Source organism: Danio aesculapii, chromosome 5 (genome assembly GCF_903798145.1).
Source record: "Danio aesculapii chromosome 5, fDanAes4.1, whole genome shotgun sequence".
In the NCBI taxonomy this organism is placed as follows: domain Eukaryota; kingdom Metazoa; phylum Chordata; class Actinopteri; order Cypriniformes; family Danionidae; genus Danio; species Danio aesculapii.
This window is the reverse complement of record NC_079439.1, coordinates 71,789,997-71,809,675: the sequence shown is the minus strand read 5'-3', so window position 1 is coordinate 71,809,675 and position 19,679 is coordinate 71,789,997. Positions and strand designations below refer to the sequence as shown.

At 35.2% G+C, this 19,679-nt stretch overlaps 1 protein-coding gene across 1 annotated transcript in view; it reads right to left on the bottom strand.

The window, feature by feature from the left end:
* Window positions 1–19,679, bottom strand: part of pappaa (pregnancy-associated plasma protein A, pappalysin 1a) — a 183,487-nt gene that overhangs the window by 117,568 nt on the left and 46,240 nt on the right. The window contains exon 8 of the mRNA XM_056458871.1: window positions 10,574–11,072. Within this exon, the coding sequence (XP_056314846.1) occupies window positions 10,574–11,072 (499 nt within the window). The remainder of the gene's footprint in view (window positions 1–10,573; window positions 11,073–19,679) is intronic.

Sequence of the window (19,679 nt, the reverse complement as noted above, 5' to 3'; positions counted from 1 at the left end):
AACGCTGTAAGAATTACAACAGCTTGCATTTGTGCTTCCCACTTGTTAAGGGACCAACAGTAATTGGACAATTGGCTTCTAAGCTGTTCCATGGCCAGGTGTGTGTGTCATTCCCTCATTATCCCAATGAGCAGATAACAGGCCCAGAGTTCATTTCAAGTGTGCCATTCGCATTTGGAATCTGTCAACTCACAAGATGAGATCTAAAGTCACTTTCAGTCAAGCAAGCGATCATTAGGCTGACAAAACAAAACCATCAGAGAGATAGCAAAAACATCAGGCATGGCCAAAACAACTGTGTGGAGTATTCTTAACAAGACAGAACACACCAGTGAGCTCAGCAACACCAAAAGACCCAGAAGACCACGGAAACAACTGCGGTGGATTACCAAAGAACTCTTTCCCTGGTGAAGAAAACACCCTTCACAACAGTTGACCAGATCAAGAACACTCTCCAGGTGGCAGGTGTATGTGTGACGGAGTCAAAAATCAAGAGAAGACTACACCAGAGTGAATACAGAGGGTTCACCACAACATGTAAACCATTGGTGAGCCTCAAAAACAACAAGGCCAGATTAGAGTTCTGAAAAACCCTTTACAGTGCTGGAACAACATCCTCTAGACAGACGAGACCAAGATTAACTTGTAGCAGAGTAATGGGAAGAGAAGAGTAGGGAGAAGGAAAGGAACTGCTCATGATCCTAAGCAGTAAAGCATGGTGGTGGTAGTGTCTCGATGTATGGCTGCCAATGGAACTGGTTCTCTTGTATTTACTGATGATGTGACTGCTGACAAAAGCAGTAGGATGAATTCTGAAGTGCATCTCACACTTACATTTTAATTGTGAATTGATATTTTCTTCTTAATTACCTGTTTTCTGAAATTTTCTCATTCAGAAAATGTCATTTCATAAAAAGCCATGTTGGAATTCTTGATAAAAAAAGGAAAGTCAACACTTGTTATAAGATTTCCACAGGTACACATCAAGATTTTATGATGTGTTTAAGACTATTTAAGTCAAGCTATTCAAGTTAAAATTTATATTTCATTCATTCATTTTCTTTTAAGCTTAGTCCCTTTATTAATCTGGGGTCGCCACAGCAGAATGAACCGCCAACTTATCCAGCACATGTTTTACGCAGCGGATGCTCTTCCAGCTGCAACCCATCTCTGGGAAATAAAATATATATATTTATTTTTATTTATTTATTTTATTTTATTACATTTATTTATTTTTAATTTTTTTTATTTTACTTTTAGAATATTACATCTATACATTTTTTTATTTCTTTAATTTAATTTCATTTAATTTCATTTGTATTATATTTTATTACATTTATTTATTATTCATTTATTATATTTAATTTGTATTATATTTTTTGTTAAATTTATTTATTCATTATTATTTATTTATTTATTTTATTTTATTTTATTTTATTTTATTTTATTTTATTTTATTTTATTTTATATATTTATTTTTTATTTCTTTAATTTAACTAAATTGTATTATATTTTATTTTATAAAATGTATTTATTTATTTGTTCATTCATTTATTTTATTAAATTTTTGTCATATTTCATTTTATTAAATTTATTTATATATTATTTATTTATTATTTATTTATTTAATTTTTATTATATTTTATTTTATTAAATGTATTTATTTATTAATCATTTATTTATTATTTATTTATTTTATTATATTTTATTTGAATTATATTTTATTTCATTAAATGTATTTTTTATTATTTATTTCTTTTATTTTAATCATATTTCATTTTATTTTATTTTATTTTAATTTATTTTATTTTATTAAATGTATTTAATTATTATTTATTTATTATCTATTTATTTATTATATGTTATTTTATTTTTATTATATTTCATTTTATAAAAAAATATATATTTATTTCTTTTATTTTTATTATATTTTATTTTATTTTATTTTACTGAATTCTGAAATGAGTTGTCCAATCTACCAATCTATCTCTCATTCATGCATAATTGTGCCCTCTGCTTAGGCCTTAATGGCGTCGGGGACGAATTAATAAACTGCAAGTTTTTAGACTTCAATGAATTTGCTTAGATCTGTGATAAACATCAAGATTTATGAAGAGCTTTAAGACTATTCAAGTCAAGCTATTCAAGTGACCTCCATTCTGCAAAATAATACATCAGGTTAAGTCAATTACTGTGAGCCTTGCAACTGATGGTTTCAAATGAGACGTCCACGCTTCGACTTCTCCCTAAACAATCTACATTTCGAAGAATTCCCTGCACGTCACCAGCATACCCGCATGTAGTCGTATTTCCAAAACCACAGCAGATTAGCTTTTCCTCGTATTCCAAGATGTTCAGTTGGAGACGTTGAAAGTTCAGTGATGCGCGGACACAACAGCGTAGATAAATCATTAGCCGGTTCATCCCTAGTTGATCTGGTTGAGAAGTTGTGTCAGTCACATATAAAGGAGATCAACTAACTTCAACATTTCCACAGCGCAAATCTTCCTGCAGAAACAGGGCTTCTGGTAAACAGGGATTACTGCGGTCTCAGCTATGACGTCAAAAGCAGTGTATTATAGCACATGCACATGCAACGTACAGTACAATGTCAAATTCTTGTGCTTTTATTAGGAATTAGGAGGATCTTCAAGAACACAAGAAAAACAACCCGGCTCCAGTGGTCATCTTGTTTCAAAGGTTTCTTAAACAAAACACAGCCAAGGGTGTTTCTGATGAATGAACCAAAATCAAGTCCTGCACACTACCTGACAAAAGACTTGCTGCTTATTCAAGTTTTAGGAATAGCAAATAATAACTTGACTTCTAGTTGATCATTTGGTATCACAAGTGGCTTATATGAAAGGCAGAGGCCTCTAGATTATTCTTATTTTACCACAATAAAATATGATCATGCCTTTATTTTGAATTATTTCATTAGGACAGTAAGCTCTGACTTTGCTTAGACTAAAGTCTGGTCACTGAACCTTCAATAATGTCCAGTATAGAATATGTGGTCATGCTGCAGTGGAAACAGAATGAATATTGTGTCTGACTCCATCATGAGCTTGGAGGACTGCATCCATACATCTCTGCAATGACTCAAATCACTGATTAATAAAGTCATCTGGAATGGCAAAGAAAGCGTTCTTGCAGGACTCCCAGAGTTCATCAAGATCCTTTGGATTCATCTTCAATGCCTCCTCCTTCATCTTACCCCAGACATGCTCAATAATGTTCATGTCAGGTGACTGGGCTGGCCAATCCTGAAGCAGCTTGACCTTCTTTGCTTTCAGGAGCTTTGATGTGGAGGCTGAAATATGAGGAGCGCTATCCTGCTGGAGAATTCACCCTCTCCTGTGGTTTGTAATGTAATGGGCAGCACAAATGTCTTGATACCTCAGGCTGTTGATGTTGATCATCCACTCTGCAGATCTCTCGCATGCCCCCATACTGAATGGAACCCCAAACCTGGCCTAAAATGACAACCCTAGTATTAAGTGTATCGTCAAGTCTCAGTAAGCATGGCATCATTAGCCGGAAGTGATCCCAATGATCCCGATTAATCTAAGATATTTTTTATCCCAACGACAAATTCAATTCATCTAGTGGAATCATACTCAATATCGCAATACGTATTGCACATGTATTTTTCTTCCAATATCATGCAAGTGTATCATCAAGCCTCTGTAAGCATGGCATCATTAGCCGGCAGGCAGCTGGAGCTATACTTTATCATATTTATCAATACATCCAATTGGTTTATTATAGGGCTGCTGAGTACTGAAACAAATAAGCGATATGCAATATTGCTGTTGAATATTACGATAAGGGCGACGCAGTGGCGCAGTAGGTAGTGCTGTCGCCTCACAGCAAGAAGGTCGCTGGTTCGAGCCTCGGCTAGGTCAGTTGGCATTTCTGTATGGAGTTTGCATGTTCTGCCTGCGTTCGCGTGGGTTTCCTCCGGGTGCTCCGGTTTCCTCCACAAGTCCAAAGACATGCGGTACAGGTGAAATGGGTAGGCTAAATTGTCCTTAGTGTATGTGTGTGTGAATGAGTGTGTATGTGTTTCCCAGTGATGGGTTGCAGCTGGAAGGGCATCCGCTGCATAAAAACAAATGCTTGATAAGTTGGCGGTTCATTCCGCTGTGGCAACCCCAGATGAATAAAGGGACTAAGCCGAAAAGAAAATGAATGAATGAATGAAAATGGGGTGTACTTATTTATGCTGAGCACTATATACAGTATAAGACACTTTACTACACTATGGTTCAAAACACTATAGGCTAGTATTTAACCATACGGTACAGTAAAAACCATATTTCCAGAGTTCACACTTAGCTGATAATCAATAAAGCGTATTTGGCATGCTGTCCCGGGAGAGAGCCCTGAGCTCGTAATATCCTCGAGCCCGGGGCTCCCTCCCGTTAGAAGGGCGAGAGCGGCGTTCGAGCTCAGGTAGGTCTCGGAGACTCCCCTGCTTGTCGCCGCGTGAGGAGTGTAAACTAGTGTTGTTTTCTGTGATAATTTGGTTTAGTCGATTGGCTATGGTTTATGTTTTTGGACGGTGGGAGGAAACTGGGGGACCCGGGGGAAACCCACGCGAACACGGGCAGAACATGTAAACTCCGCACAGAAACACCAACCAGCCTGATAAGAGGTTGGACCAGCGGTGTTCTTGCTGTGAGGCAACAGTGCTAGCCACTGGGCCACCGTGTCGCCCTATCGGAAAAAAGGGGAGGAAGTAGGGGTGGAAGGAGGGGGAAGCTTCAAGATGAAGATAACTGGAGTGAAAAACTCTGGTTATTTATAATGCTTCCGTAATCATCTAATGGGTCAGATTACGGAGCTAATGAGGAGCCAGCCGTGTTGATCATAAGCACGTGATCCTCTCGAAATTAGTTTATAAATAAACCACACATATATGTATATATATATATATATATTCTTCGATTGGCTACAGAACAAACCACTGTTGTCCAATCACTTGCCTAATTATTCTAATTAACCTAGTTACGCCTTTAATCTGAATATCTTGCAAAATACCTAGTAAAATGTTATGCACCGTCATCATGGCATGCACAAAAGAGAGTAGTTATTAAAACGATTACCTTAAGATATTTTATAAAGTACACATTTAAAAACTGCTATAAAACTGCTAAAGCACCTTTTATTTTATTTGCTCTACCAAATTCACCAATGCATGTGATTCAAGCTTTAAATAATCTAGCTCCTGTTTATCTAACCAATCTTCTGTCTCGCTACAATCCAACTCGCTCTTTAAGGTCTCAAAACTCAGGGCTTCTGGTAGTACCTAGAATAGCAAAGTCGAGTAAAAGAGGTCGAGCCTTCTCATTTATAGCTCCTAAACTCTGGAATAGCCTTCCTGATAACATCCGAGGCTCAGACACACTCTCCCAATTCAAAACTAGATTAAAGACCTATCTGTTCAGTAAAGCATACACTTAGTGCACCACTTGGGGGCTTCCACACAGGTTATGCATCTTGTTGATATACACTGTGAACATCAGCTACGCTAATTATTTTCTTTATTCTCCATTTCCACCTGGGGATACTCTTCCCGAGGCCCTCAGACTATACAGAGCCACTGATTCGATCCAAGACCAACGACGAGATGATCCCAAGGTTTTTATATCCTGGACCAGGCCGAATCCTGAGCAGCTACTGTGATGGTCATGGAAGAGTGGAGAACATGAGACTGATTCCTGTGACGCTCCAGAGACAGACGAGTCTTCGCTGAGGCCAGCTTCCAGCCTCCGCCACTGAGACTGCAGCTCTGCACAAGACGTTTGGCCAGCGGAGAAATTAAAATGGCCGTGCCCAACTGAGCCTGGTTTCTCTCAAGGTTTTTTTTCTTCACTTCCGCCTTTAGTGAAGTTTTTTTCCCTCTCCGCTGTCGCCACTGGCTTGCATGGTTCGGGATCTATAGAGCTGCGCATCGTTGGATTTGCTCTTCAATATTTGGACTCTCAGTAGTGATTATTAAACCACACTGAACTGAGCTCAACTGAACTGAACTTAAACACTACAAACTGAACTACACTGTTCCTATTTACTGTGACCTTTTATGTGAAGCTGCTTTGACACAATCTACATTGTATAAGCGCTATACAAATAAAGGTGAATTGAATTGAATTGAATCTAAAACGATAAAAAAAAGAAGTCATCTAGTCAAATTATACTTAAAATCACAATTTGCATTGCATAAAAATAAAACATTGCAATGCATTTTGTTTCCAATATCATGCAACCCTAGTATTGAGCGCATCATCAAGTCTCTGTAAGCATCGCATCATTAGCCGGCAGGCGGCTGGAGCTTCCGGAAAGACTTAACCGGTGGACTTGACATGACAGAGGTGAGAGTCTCAGACCAAGGGGGACCGGCTTCCAGGAGTCCGGGGCCCCTAAAGCGGATGAGCTGGCCAGTTGTCTTGGCCTCACGCTCATTGGCAGGGGGGTCCTGTCAGCTCAAAGCAGGGGTGCCTTTGAAGCCATGACAGCAAAGAGGGCCAGGTCAGGGAGAGGAATAGCAGATGGCTGGGGGTTTTCTGAAGGCCAGAGTCATATGCGTGCAGGGTCAACCCCCCTCCGTGATTTACTCCCATGTTCCAGGGCTTCAAAACCCGCTCTCATATTTCTGAAAAGACCTTAAGATGGAGACGCTTTACATAAGACTGTTTTGACATGTTTAACGCTCGTCAGCATCTTAAATTCTTGAAAGAAGAATATTTAGATTATTTTAAATGTATTTAGGTATGTATGACATCATTTGTGCGTCAAATAAAAAAATGAATTAGGCTACCGCTTATTCGAGGTGTTTCTAATGCAACGTCTATCGGCATGACACAGTAAAGCCTTAGTGTTCTTCTGGCTGCCATAATCAGTCTCACTTTAGTAATCGAAGGTGTGCAGAAGCATCTCACTGGCACTTTTTCCACAGTTTTGCTAAGTTAATGGAATTTTTAACCACTTTATCCACTTATACTGTAGCTGAACACACCAGATTGTGTTTGATCTGATCTGAGGTAGGTAACGCTCTTGGCTGAAGTTAACTGTGGTCAGCTCACAGCTGGATTTTCAGAGTGACGCTGACTCTGACATCCGAATCAATTACAACCACTTATTCTGAAGGTCCCATGCTGAATGCATTCATTACCTCAGCTCTGATCCAGGAAAGATATTGATCTTTGGTAAATATGTCCTGACACCTCGGCCTAATTTGGGTCTCTCTTTTGACACAAGCTCATTAATTCCAACATAGAACTTTGACTTTTGGATTTACGCAATATATCAGGGTGTCTTAAAAATTATTAAAAGCTAAAAAAATCTATTTAGAGAAGTTTAATGCCCTTAAAAAGGATTATAAAGTTCTAAATGCTGTTGTACAGAGGTGTTAGGTAGGTAGGTAGGTAGGTAGGTAGGTAGGTAGGTAGGTGGGTAGGTAGGTGGGTAGGTAGATGGGTTGGTAGGTAGGTAGGTAGGTAGGTAGGTAGGTAGGTGGGTAGGTAGATGGGTAGGTAGATTGGTAGGTAGGTAGGTAGGTAGGTAGGTAGGTAGGTAGGTAGGTAGGTAGGTAGGTAGGTAGGTAGGTAGGTAGGTAGGTAGGTAGGTAGGTAGGTAGGTAGGTAGGTAGGTAGGTAGGTAGGTAGGTAGGTAGGTAGGTAGGTAGGTAGGTAGGTAGATAGATAGATAGATAGATAGATAGATAGATAGATAGATAGATAGATAGATAGATAGATAGACAGACAGACAGACAGACAGACAGACAGACAGACAGACAGACAGACAGACAGACAGACAGACAGACAGACAGACAGACAGACAGACAGACAGACAGACAGACAGACAGACAGACAGACAGACAGACAGACAGACAGACAGACAGACAGACAGACAGACAGACAGACAGACAGACAGACAGACAGACAGACAGACAGACAGACAGACAGACAGACAGACAGACAGACAGACAGATAGATAGATAGATAGATAGATAGATAGATAGATCGATCGATCGATCGATAGTTTTGCTACTTGTTGATATATAAACATATGCTGTCCAATGTTGTGCAATGTGCTAATTGCCTACGCAGAGCTAACCAATGCTGGTGGTAGATAAATAAACCTAAGATCCAATTTCACACAACTATTGGAAACACTTGGCTTTGGGATGTTGAGCTGCTTCATCAGTGGGTGGCCAGTTAAACCCATAATTTCACATGCATCCCGAAGTGTCCAATAGAGAAATGCTGACCAGAGACCCAGAACCTGGCCGTAAGTAGGGGTAGAGCTGATGTAATACTGTCCAAACCAGCAACCTCAAGATGGCAGAGCACGTTAAGTGGCGTTTCTCATGCCAGGCTCTGGAATAAAACCAAGCAGCAGCTGCATCCTTCTCTGTGTTTCTTTTGGCTTCATTCGGAGAAATGAAAGAGAACAGAAAAGACGCCACAAGATCTGAGCAGGGATTTGCTGTGTGTGCCTAATGCTGACCAGGCACATTTCACACTCCAACTCTGAATTACGTTAGTTTTGTTCTGTGGTAAATAACATTTCCAAATCGAAGGCAAGTTCCAAAGTCAATACAGTTTTTTTTTTGGCAAGCAAGAGTGTCTGAATACTAACCAGGGCCTAAATACACATAATAACAGTAAATAATTCAGCAAGAACACAACATGACAGAAAATACCTTTTTTTTTGGTTCAAGAAACTGTCAAAATCTTAACACAGTCAGTACGTTTACATGGACACCAATAATCCGATTTTAATACAATTAAGACAATACTCTGATTAAGAGTCGAGCATGTAAACAGAGATTCTTAATTAATTCAATCTGATTAAGGTCATAATCTAACTAAACAGAAACTGGATAACGACATGTGGAGTATTAGTGGCATTTTTGAAGAGCTGTACAGACATGTTAAAACCGCAATCAAACTTTTACCATAGTGTACGATTTTCGCCATGCTTTGCAACAGGATATTTCATACACACAGTGTTTGACACTATTCTCTGCACCTACCGAGTCAGTGAAGGACCATAGACACACACATGGTGAAATATTCATATTATTTTTCTATCCCCATATATCCCCATATTCTATCAAATATTCATATGATTTTCTGATCCCCAATGAGTGGTAGGGTTAGGGGGCATGCCTCCTTTAAAAAAAAAAATTACTTTTTAATGCAAACAAATTCCTTTTAATTTGTATGAATTAGCCACTTTTCTGACAATATGTAAAATTAGTTATGTTTCGTCATGAAATTGGGCTGGTATTACCTAAACAATGTACTATATACAATGCTATATATATATATATATATATATATATATATATATATATATATATATATATATATATATATATATATATATATATATATATATATATATATATATATATAAGCAATATCACACTCATAGCAGTGCGATATGACTGTATATTGGCACTGGTGGGAGGCGTGCGTTGATTCGAGGCCACAGGCTGAGTGCCTTAGTGTCCCTCCAGTGACCATATACAGCCATATTGCACTGCTACGAGTGTGATATTGCGTTTATACAACAGTTTGACGGCATAATCATGTATATAAAAAAGAAAATCAAACATGGAGAGTCTCAAAAATCCTTTTGTATGAGGAACTACTTTCTTCTGCCATTCATTCACATCTGCAACTGATGTCAGAACAGCAGAAACCGCTGCTCATTCACAAACGTCACTTTAGAGCTAGTGTTTGAATGATTCTCTAGCGTAATGTCTAAAGTGATGACAGAACAGATTATTTTGCTTACATTTTAAGATTATAAGGCTGAACAGCATGAAATGTCATCAGTCTAGAGACATTTCTCTGTTGCAACTGAGATATTACAATAACTAACCCCAAAAAAGCCAAAGCAAAGCAAGCACTAGCAGATTACTATGGTATAAATACAGCACTACAACATACAAAAGAGAGAGATCGACTTAGAATGAAACTTACCTGATTTAAAATGAATTGATCAGCTGTAGTTTGAAACTTACGCTGAGAAAATGCTGTTTTTCTCCCCTAAGGACTTACTAAGTAGTCTCTGTCGCCATCTTGTGGCGGAACGTCAACCGGCTCAATATGACAGGCTGATGCCTGAACGCGCTAAATCTCCTAAATTATAACTATTTTAAAATAAGCACTATCCTTATAAATAAACTGCATTGTTGCAATCTAAACAACTACATTCTCACCTTAAAAAAGCCTCAAACGTACATTATGTTGCCCAACAGCTGCAATATTTGCAAAACTAACTGTAGTGGGTTTAATGATCTGCTGTCACTCTGTGTGGGCGGAGTAATACACAAGGGTGAAGAGGCTGTATGAGTGCTGTTATTGCAGAATATCACACGGCTATCAGCCAATCAGATTCGAGAACCAGACAAAACTGTTGTATTTAAAATTTTTGTTTTAATTATTAATTATTTTTATTGAAGTGATTAATATTCCTACAATGACCCCCTTTATGCATTCATTATGACATGGAGAGCAATTTCTTAAAGCATTTATGAATCTTAAAGACTGACCTGTCTGTGTATCTTCTAGTAGAGTCGCTCAGCATGACGCCCTCTTTATTGTTGCTGAATGGTGGCTGCCGAAGTAGCCGAAAATGCAATGGCTCACAATCTCCACAGAGCGGACAGTCAGGTTTGGACGTTAACAAAGTAGCGTCGATTTCCAAATGTTGCTCCATGGTGTAAAACTGCACGCCGTACACCTTCTCCTGCACATCCAGTTTAATGGTCAACGGGGTGTCGCAGAATAAATTGCTGGGACCCAGAGACAGGTTGTTTCCGCCGACGGTCAACAGGATGATATTGTGGATTGCTGGAAGAACCGTTTCATCCTGGGAGGAGAAAGTGACCCATACTGTGAGGGAATCGGGGACCACCGGATATGCAAACTCCAGCTGAAGCATGCAGCCTTGCAGAGGGCATGGTGGAGGAACCAAACCCAGATCCATCCCATTATGAGGACTCCAAGTGTGGACGCTTGGCTCGCATACCTGCTCCACATCTGGGGGTCCTGAGAGATGCAAAAATATATATATATATTGCAATAAAATATAGCTTTTAAATATTCATAAATTAATAAACATTAAAAGATAATCCTTTTCAAATTGGGGGTTAGCGTTTGTTCACAATAATTTTACTTCTAGCAGAAAGCAGCTTTTCAAGAGGTCACCGAAGCATGATAGGAACCATCTAGGTCACATAAATAAGTTGATTCGAAACCCCCAGGTCACATGGCTAAGGTGATTCCAAAAACACAAGTCACATGACTCAGGTGATTCGAAACACACAGGTCACGCAACTAAGGTGATTCGAAAGACCCAGGTAATGTTACTAAGGTGATTTGAATCTCTCAGGTCGCGTGACAAAGGTGATTTGAAACACCCAGGTCACATGACTAAGGGGATTCGAAACATTCAGGTCATGTGACTAAGGTGATTTGAAATACCTAGGTCATGTGACTAAGGTGATTCGAAACACCCAGGTTATGTGGCTAAGTTGATTTGAAACACCCAAGTCATATGACTGAGGGGATTCAAAACACCCAGGTCACATGAATAAGTTGATTCGAAACACCCAGGTCACACAAGTAAGGTGATTCGAAAGACCCAGGTAACGTTACTAAGGTGATTCGAATCTCTCAGGTCACGTGACAAAGGTGATTTGAAACACTCAGGTCATATGACTAAGGTGATTCGAAACACCCAGGTCATGTGACTAAGGTGATACGAAACACCCCAGTCATGTGGCTAAGGTGATTCGAAACACCCAGGTCATATGACTGAGGGGATTCAAAACACCCAGGTCACATGAGTAAGGTGATTCGAAACTCTCAGGTCACATGGCTAAGATGATTCGAAACACCCAGGTCACGTGACTAAGAGGATTTGAAACACCCAGGTCATGTGACTAAGGGGATTCGAAACATCCAGATCACGTGATTAAGATGATTCTAAACACCCAGGTCATGTGACTAAGGTGATTCGAAACTCTCAGGTCACGTGGCTAAGATGATTCGAAACACCCAAGTCATATGACTTAGGTGATTCGTAACACCCAGGTCACATGACTAAGGTGATTCGAAACACCCAGGTCATGTGACTAAGGGGATTTGAAACACCCAGGCCATGTAAGGTGATTCGAAACAACCAGGCCACGTGGCTAAGATGATTTGAAACACCCAGGTCACGTGACTAAGGGGATTCGAAACACCCAGGTCACGTGAGTAAGGTGATTCGAAACTCTCAGGTCACGTGACTAAAGTGATTCGAAACACCGTCATGTGACTAAGGTGATTTAACTGTTTCAGTATTTCATGAAGCCTCGCTTTGCCCACCACTACAGTGTAGCTTACTGCTATAGGTACAATTTAAGGTACGCTGTTTACCTATAAACGACAGAAAGACAACTCTTTATGTTACAAAACAAAATCTCTTTTCAATATTGTTAAAGGGGAATAAACACAAATCTTGCTGAATCCTCGATCGTGTCTCTTGTTCAGCGAAGGATAAAAAGCAGATTTCCAAAACAAGAGTAATAACAGTAAGCACTCAAGCCAAGCATTTGCAAACATCGGGCCTTAAGTTTCATGAAAAGGATCACTTACTACTTGATACAAATCCTGCAAATATGCAGGCAAAGCACATTTCATTAAAACGGCTACAGTGCTGATGTAGTAAACATTTCAGGGAACATTGCATCATAACAGCAATAAAACCCAACAAGTAAGCCAGTGCTGTGCAGTGAAGCTTGAACAATAAATCTTAAAGTACAGCAGGAAAAGCAGAGAGTGCAGTCGTGTGTTGTTAAACTTCACCCCATCTGACCATTTCTTTACTAAAATAAAATAAAATAAAATAAAATAAAATAAAATAAAATAAAATAAAATAAAATAAAATAAAATAAAATAAAATAAAATAAAATAAAATAAAATAAAATAAAAACTACATTATGCAGTAAAGCATAGAAATAAGAAAATAAAAGTAAATCAAATTAAGTTTAAAATTAAATAAATATAAAGTAATGCAGTGAAGCATGAAAAACAAATAATAAATTCATAAAAGTATCAATGAAATATTATTGTTTTAATTATTAATTAAATAATATAATGATTTTAAATAAATAACAAAAAATATTTATAATTATTAATTATTTAACATTATTATAATATATTTTTTATTACATAATGTTGCAGTGAAGCATAAAAAAATAAAAAAATAAAAAAGGCAATATGTATTATTATTATTATTATTATACGCTAACGTGAAATTAAAATAAATAAATAAACAAATTTAAATAAGTTAAATAAAATAAAATAAAAATATGTAATGCAGTGAAGCATGAAAATTTTTAAAAATAATAATAAAAATAAATAAAATAAAATAAAACAAAGGCAATATTTCTCAATATTATTATTTTTAAAGTTGAAAATAAAATTATATAACAAACAAATAAATAAATATTTGTAAAATAAAAAAATAAAAAAATAAAATTTAAGTAATGCAGTGAAGCATGAAATTTTTTTATAAAATAATAATAAAAATAAAAATAAAAAAAATTAAGTAACTGTTTCTCATTACTATTATTTTACATAAAGTTGAAAATAAAATAATAATAAAAATAAATAAAATAAAATAAAAAATAAATTATTATTTTAATTATTATGTAAATAATATAATATTATTTAAATAAAATATAAATATTATTTATAATAAAAATATTATTTAACATTATTATAATAATGTTGCAGTGAAGTATAAAAAAATTTTAAATAAGGCGATATTTCTCATTACTATTATTTTACAAAAAGTTGAAAATAAAATAAATAAATAAATAAATAAATAAATAAATAAATAAATAACCAAATAAATAAATATATGTAAAATTAAATTAAATTAAATTAAAAATAGTCAATGCAATATTTCTCATTATTAGTCATGTGTTGTTAAATTTCAGCCCATTTATTAAAATTAAATTAAATTAAATTAAATTAAATTAAATTAAATTAAATTAAATTAAATTAAATTAAATTAAATTAAATTAAATTAAATTAAATTAAATTAAATTAAATTAAATAGTCATGGAAATAGTTCTCATTATTGCAGTCATGTTTTGCAAAAGTTTAGCCCATCAAAATAATTCAAATAAATAAATAAATCATGTGTTATTACAGTTCACCTCATCAGCTCATTTCTACTTCACATTCTCTCTCCAAGTTTCTAAGGCAAAATCCAAAAATGGGATCGACCCGTGAATGGGGCCCGAACAAGGCTTTGGATTTCAGCTGCAGTCCAGCCATATTTGGAGTCAACAGCAACTCATTTATGGGATAGTGACGTACCCCGAAATTCATCAAATGTGTGGAGAAGCCAGCGCACTGCAGACAGTGTGTTCTACTGCTTTTCCTTTGTGTAATTTCCAAACTGGCAACGGCAAAAACCCATTTGCTAACCTCATTTCTGGGCAGTGCACAAAATTCCAATGTTTAATCAAGTGAGTTTTTGGCTTTCCAGGCCACATCATCTCAACACGTTTATTATTGTGAGTGTGTGTGTGGCCAGAAGAGAAGTAAACATACCATAAAAATGTCTTCGGTGTCAACTTTTCAAGATGCGAGCACACGTTCTCGTTTCGAGTAGAGCTTAAACTTACACTTTCACAAGATGAATAGCTGTCATTTTTTTACCTGAAGGACTCTGTAGTGCACTAATAAGCCTGTCCTTGAGGTTTTCCAGTCAGTGTTTAGATGCAAAAATAAAATAAAAATAAAATAAAATAAAATAAAATAAAATAAAATAAAATAAAATAAAATAAAATAAAATAAAATAAAATAAAATAAAATAAAATAAAATAAAATAATGAATAAATAAATAAACAAACAAATTAAACAAATTACTAAACATAATTATATTAAAATAAAAACTTTTTAATAAAAAGAAAAGAAAAGTAAAATTTAAAATCAAAATAATTTTTATCAATTAAAATGAATAAATAAACAAATTAATTCATTAAATTAAATAATATAATTAAATTATTGAATAAAATTATAATAAAATAAAAACATGAAAAACAATAAAATAAAATAAATTAATTAACAAATAAATATATAATACATTTAATTAATTAAATATAATTATATTAAACTAAAAGCATTTAAATAAAATAAAATAAGAATTTTAAATCAATTTTTTTATAAATTAAAATGAATAAAAAAATTATTAATTAACTAAACTAAATAAAACTGTATTAAAATAAAAACATAAAAAATATAAAATAAAATAACATTTTAAATAAAAATTATTTAAGAACAAAACAAAAATTATTTTAGAATAAAATAAATGAATAAATATATAAACTAATTAATTAAATATAATTATATCAGGGTGTCCACGGAGTCTGAAAGAGTCTTAAAATGTGTGTGTCAAAAATGTAGATCTTAAAAAAATCTTAAAATCTATTATGAAAAACTATTATGTTGTAGGTTTTAAAACATTTTAATCAGGTCTTAATTTCCCTATGTCCAAGTAAAACCCAATCAGCTGACACTCAATCACCTCATCTTTTTTTATGTGAAAATGAATAAATTGAATAAAATGAATAAATTAATTAATTAATGAATTAAATGATCTTAAAATAAATACATTTTAAAATAAAAAAAATTTATGAACATTTTAAATAAAAAATAGTTAGCAGTTCTGAGTGGAGTTTGCATGTTCTCCCTGTGTTCGCGTGGGTTTCCTCCGAGTACTCCGGTTTCCCCCACAGTCCAAACACATGTGGTATAGGGAAATTGGGTATAGGCTAAATTGTCCGTAGTGTATGTGTATGGATGTTTCCCAGTTATGGGTTGCAGCTGAAAGGGCATCCGCTGCGTAAAACATATGCTGGATAAGTTGGCGGTTCATTCTGATGTGGCAACACCAGATTAAGAAAAAGACTATGCTGAAAAGAAGATGAATGAATGAATGAATGAATGAATAAAAACAAAATAAAATAAATAAATAATATATAAACATATATAATTATATTTAAATATTTTTAAATAAAATTTAATATTAAAAAAATTATTAATAAATAAATAATTTAATTAATTAAATAAATTTAATAATATTATATTAAAATAAACGCATTAAAAAATAATAAAATCAAATAACATTTTTAAAGGCCCAAGGTGTTTTTTTTACATGCATTTTTTATTTCTCTTTGCTATTTGAGCTGCTTAGAACCAAATTAAAATAAAACCTAAGTGTCTTCTTTTGATCCGATGTACTTTTAGTAAAAAATGATGTCCATATATGTGAACTCCTGGTCCGAATTTACACAAAACACTTTTTCCTGACTTTTTTTATTGCATATTTTAACATAGAATTGATTTTTTTAGCTTGTTTTGACTTTCAGAGAGTAAAAACTACATTTTCTTCCATTTTGCACAGTTAAAAATAGCGTTTGGTACTTTTCATATGCTGCAAAACAGTTGCAGGATGACTCTGCATGTCTGTTACAAAATATAAAACATTGAAAGTATTTTAAATAGCCACTTAAGAGCTAAAATGTGCTGTCCACATATATGGACACTCAAGCTCTAGGAGGTTTAATAAGATTATTAATAGTCAATGCAATATTTCTCATTATTGGAGTCACGTGTCGTTAAAGTTCCCCCGTCTGCCCACTTCTTCAATAAAACAAAATGAACTCGAATGACTCTGCAGTGCACTAATAAGCCTGTCCCGGAGGTTTTGGAGTCAGGGTTCAGACGCAGATTTTCAAGGTGACCTGACAATTCGCCCATGAATTAGTGCCTTGCATTTTGACTTGATTAGTTAATCCCATCTGGGTTTTAGCTTGTCTAGGAAAGTGCTCATTCATGGAAAAAAGAAAAGGAAGGTGGGGGTTGCCGTTATATGGCTGAAAACATCTCGCTTAAGGAAATTGCAGCATGTTTTGAGTACAGGATTTATGCGAGGCTCCCTGTATGATGAAGACACGGAGTGAGAAGAAAAAAAACAGGTGAGATTAAGATGGGTAAATGTCAGACTGAAGTAAGTGTATTTCCGCCCCGGTGACTGATGATGACCGGGCTTTAAAATAAAATAAAATAAAATAAAATAAAATAAAATAAAATATAAAATTCTCCCTGCGTTTCGCGTGGGTTTCCTCCGGGTGCTCCGGTTTCCCCCACAGTCAAAAGACATGCGGTACAGGTGAATTGGGTAGGCTAAATTTTCCGTAGTGTATGAGTGTGTGTGTGAATCTTTCCCAGAGATGGGTTGCGGCTGGTTGGGCATTCGTTTTCTTTCAGCTTAGTCTGTTTATTAATCAGGGGTCGCCACAGCGGAATGAACCGCCAACTTATCCAGCACGTTTTTACGCAGCGGATGCCCTTCCAGCCGCAACCCATCACTAGGAAAAAAATAAAATAAAATAAAATAAAATAAAATTAAATTAATTAAATAAATAAATTAAATTAAATTAAATTAAATTAAATTAAATTAAATTAAATTAAATTAAATTAAATTAAATTAAATTAAATTAAATTAAATTAAATTAAATTAATTATTAGCTCATAGGTCAATGATTTTCAGTGTTATAAATTTTAAGGCTAATTCAGTTCACCCCCCCCCCCCCCTTTTTTTCCCTCAACAGCTATAATTCTTCTAACTGTAAAGATAACAAAATACATAAAAAATAACAATTAAAAAATAAATTTAATTAACATTAAAAATGAAAACAACATAAAAAATGTATAAAATTTAAAATAAAAAAAAGTTAAATTAATTATAAAAATACAGATTAAATAAAAATGAAATTAATAAAATGTAATTAAATTAAATTCAAATAAGAAGCAATAAACAAATATAACAAACATAAGCATAAAATAAAATAAATAGAAAATTTAATAAAAATGTCAAATTTAGAAAATGACGTTAAATAAATTTTACAAATAAATAATACAGATTAAACAGGAATAAATAAATTTAAATAAAACAAAAATAGAAATTAAATTAAATTAAAAAGCAATAAATAAATATAATGAAAAATAAAATAAAATAAAATAAAATAAAATAAAATAAAATAAAATAAAATAAAATAAAATAAAATAAAATAAAATAAAATAAAATAAAATAAAATAAAATTAAATTAAATAAAATAAAAAGCAACCCGAATCAAGCCAAAATTTTTCGATATCATGTTCATTTATTCATTCATTCATTTTCCTTCGGCTTAGTCCCTTTATCAATCTGTGGTCACCACAGCAGAATGAACCACCAACTATTCCAGCATATGTTTTACGCAGCGGATCCCCTTCCAGCTGCAACCCAACACTGAAAAACGGTATTATGTTATTAAAGTGAATTCATTATAATACACACAATGATCTGATTTTCTGCGGCTGTATGGTTTCCTCAGTCTGCAGTCGTGTTTCCCCTCCTCTCACTTTCTCTCATGCTCTTTCATTTTTCCTGGTCAGCTATAACTCTTCTGGCCGTAAAGATTTACGAGGGAGGTGCTCCACTCCTGTAGGCTGAGAATACAAACAGCAGGAGTGTGTTGAGGACATGAGCGCTAAACCCTGTGAACCGGCAGGTGGAGTGTATAAACACACACACACACGCACGCACGCACGCACACACACACACACACACACACACACGCGCACACACACGCATACACACACACACACACACACGCGCACACACTAGCATACACACACACACACACACAGAGACATGCGCGTACACACACACATTTACATACATACACACACATACATACACATATACGCATACAGTACATACACACACACACACACAACCTCACTAACACACATATATACACATACTCAAACACACACATACACCCACACCCGCACATACAACCACACACACATGTACACACGCATACACACACACATATATACACAAACATACACTTACACACACACACACACTCACAAAGACAAAACACACACATAAACATACACATATACACACAAACATGCACACACACACACACACACACACACACACACATCAACATAGACATACATACACGTACACACACATAAACATACACACAATCATGCACACATACACAGACACACACACACACACACACACACACAAACACACACACACACAAACACACACACACACATATACACACAAACATACACATAGACATACATACACGTACACACAAACACACGCACACACACACAGACACACACACACACACACACACACACACAACACAAAAACATACTCACAGACTCTCTCTCTCACACACACTTACACACAAAGACAAACACACACACACAAAACGCACACAAACACACACACACACACACACACACATACACACACATACACAAAACGCGCGCACACAAATACACACACACACACACATCTCCAGGGGTCTTCAGAAGCATCCCTCTGGATGAATGCGGCAGTAGTGGGCCGTGTTGAGGGGTCTGTGTTTAACAGGGCATCACTCCAGGAGGAACAAATATAAAGCAAAGAGACGGAGCAGCGGCAAGTCCAGGCATGCCCGCAGAGCACTGCAACAAGTGTGGCACACAGCTGAACACTACACTATCAGCCCTCCTGTGTCTTCAAATATT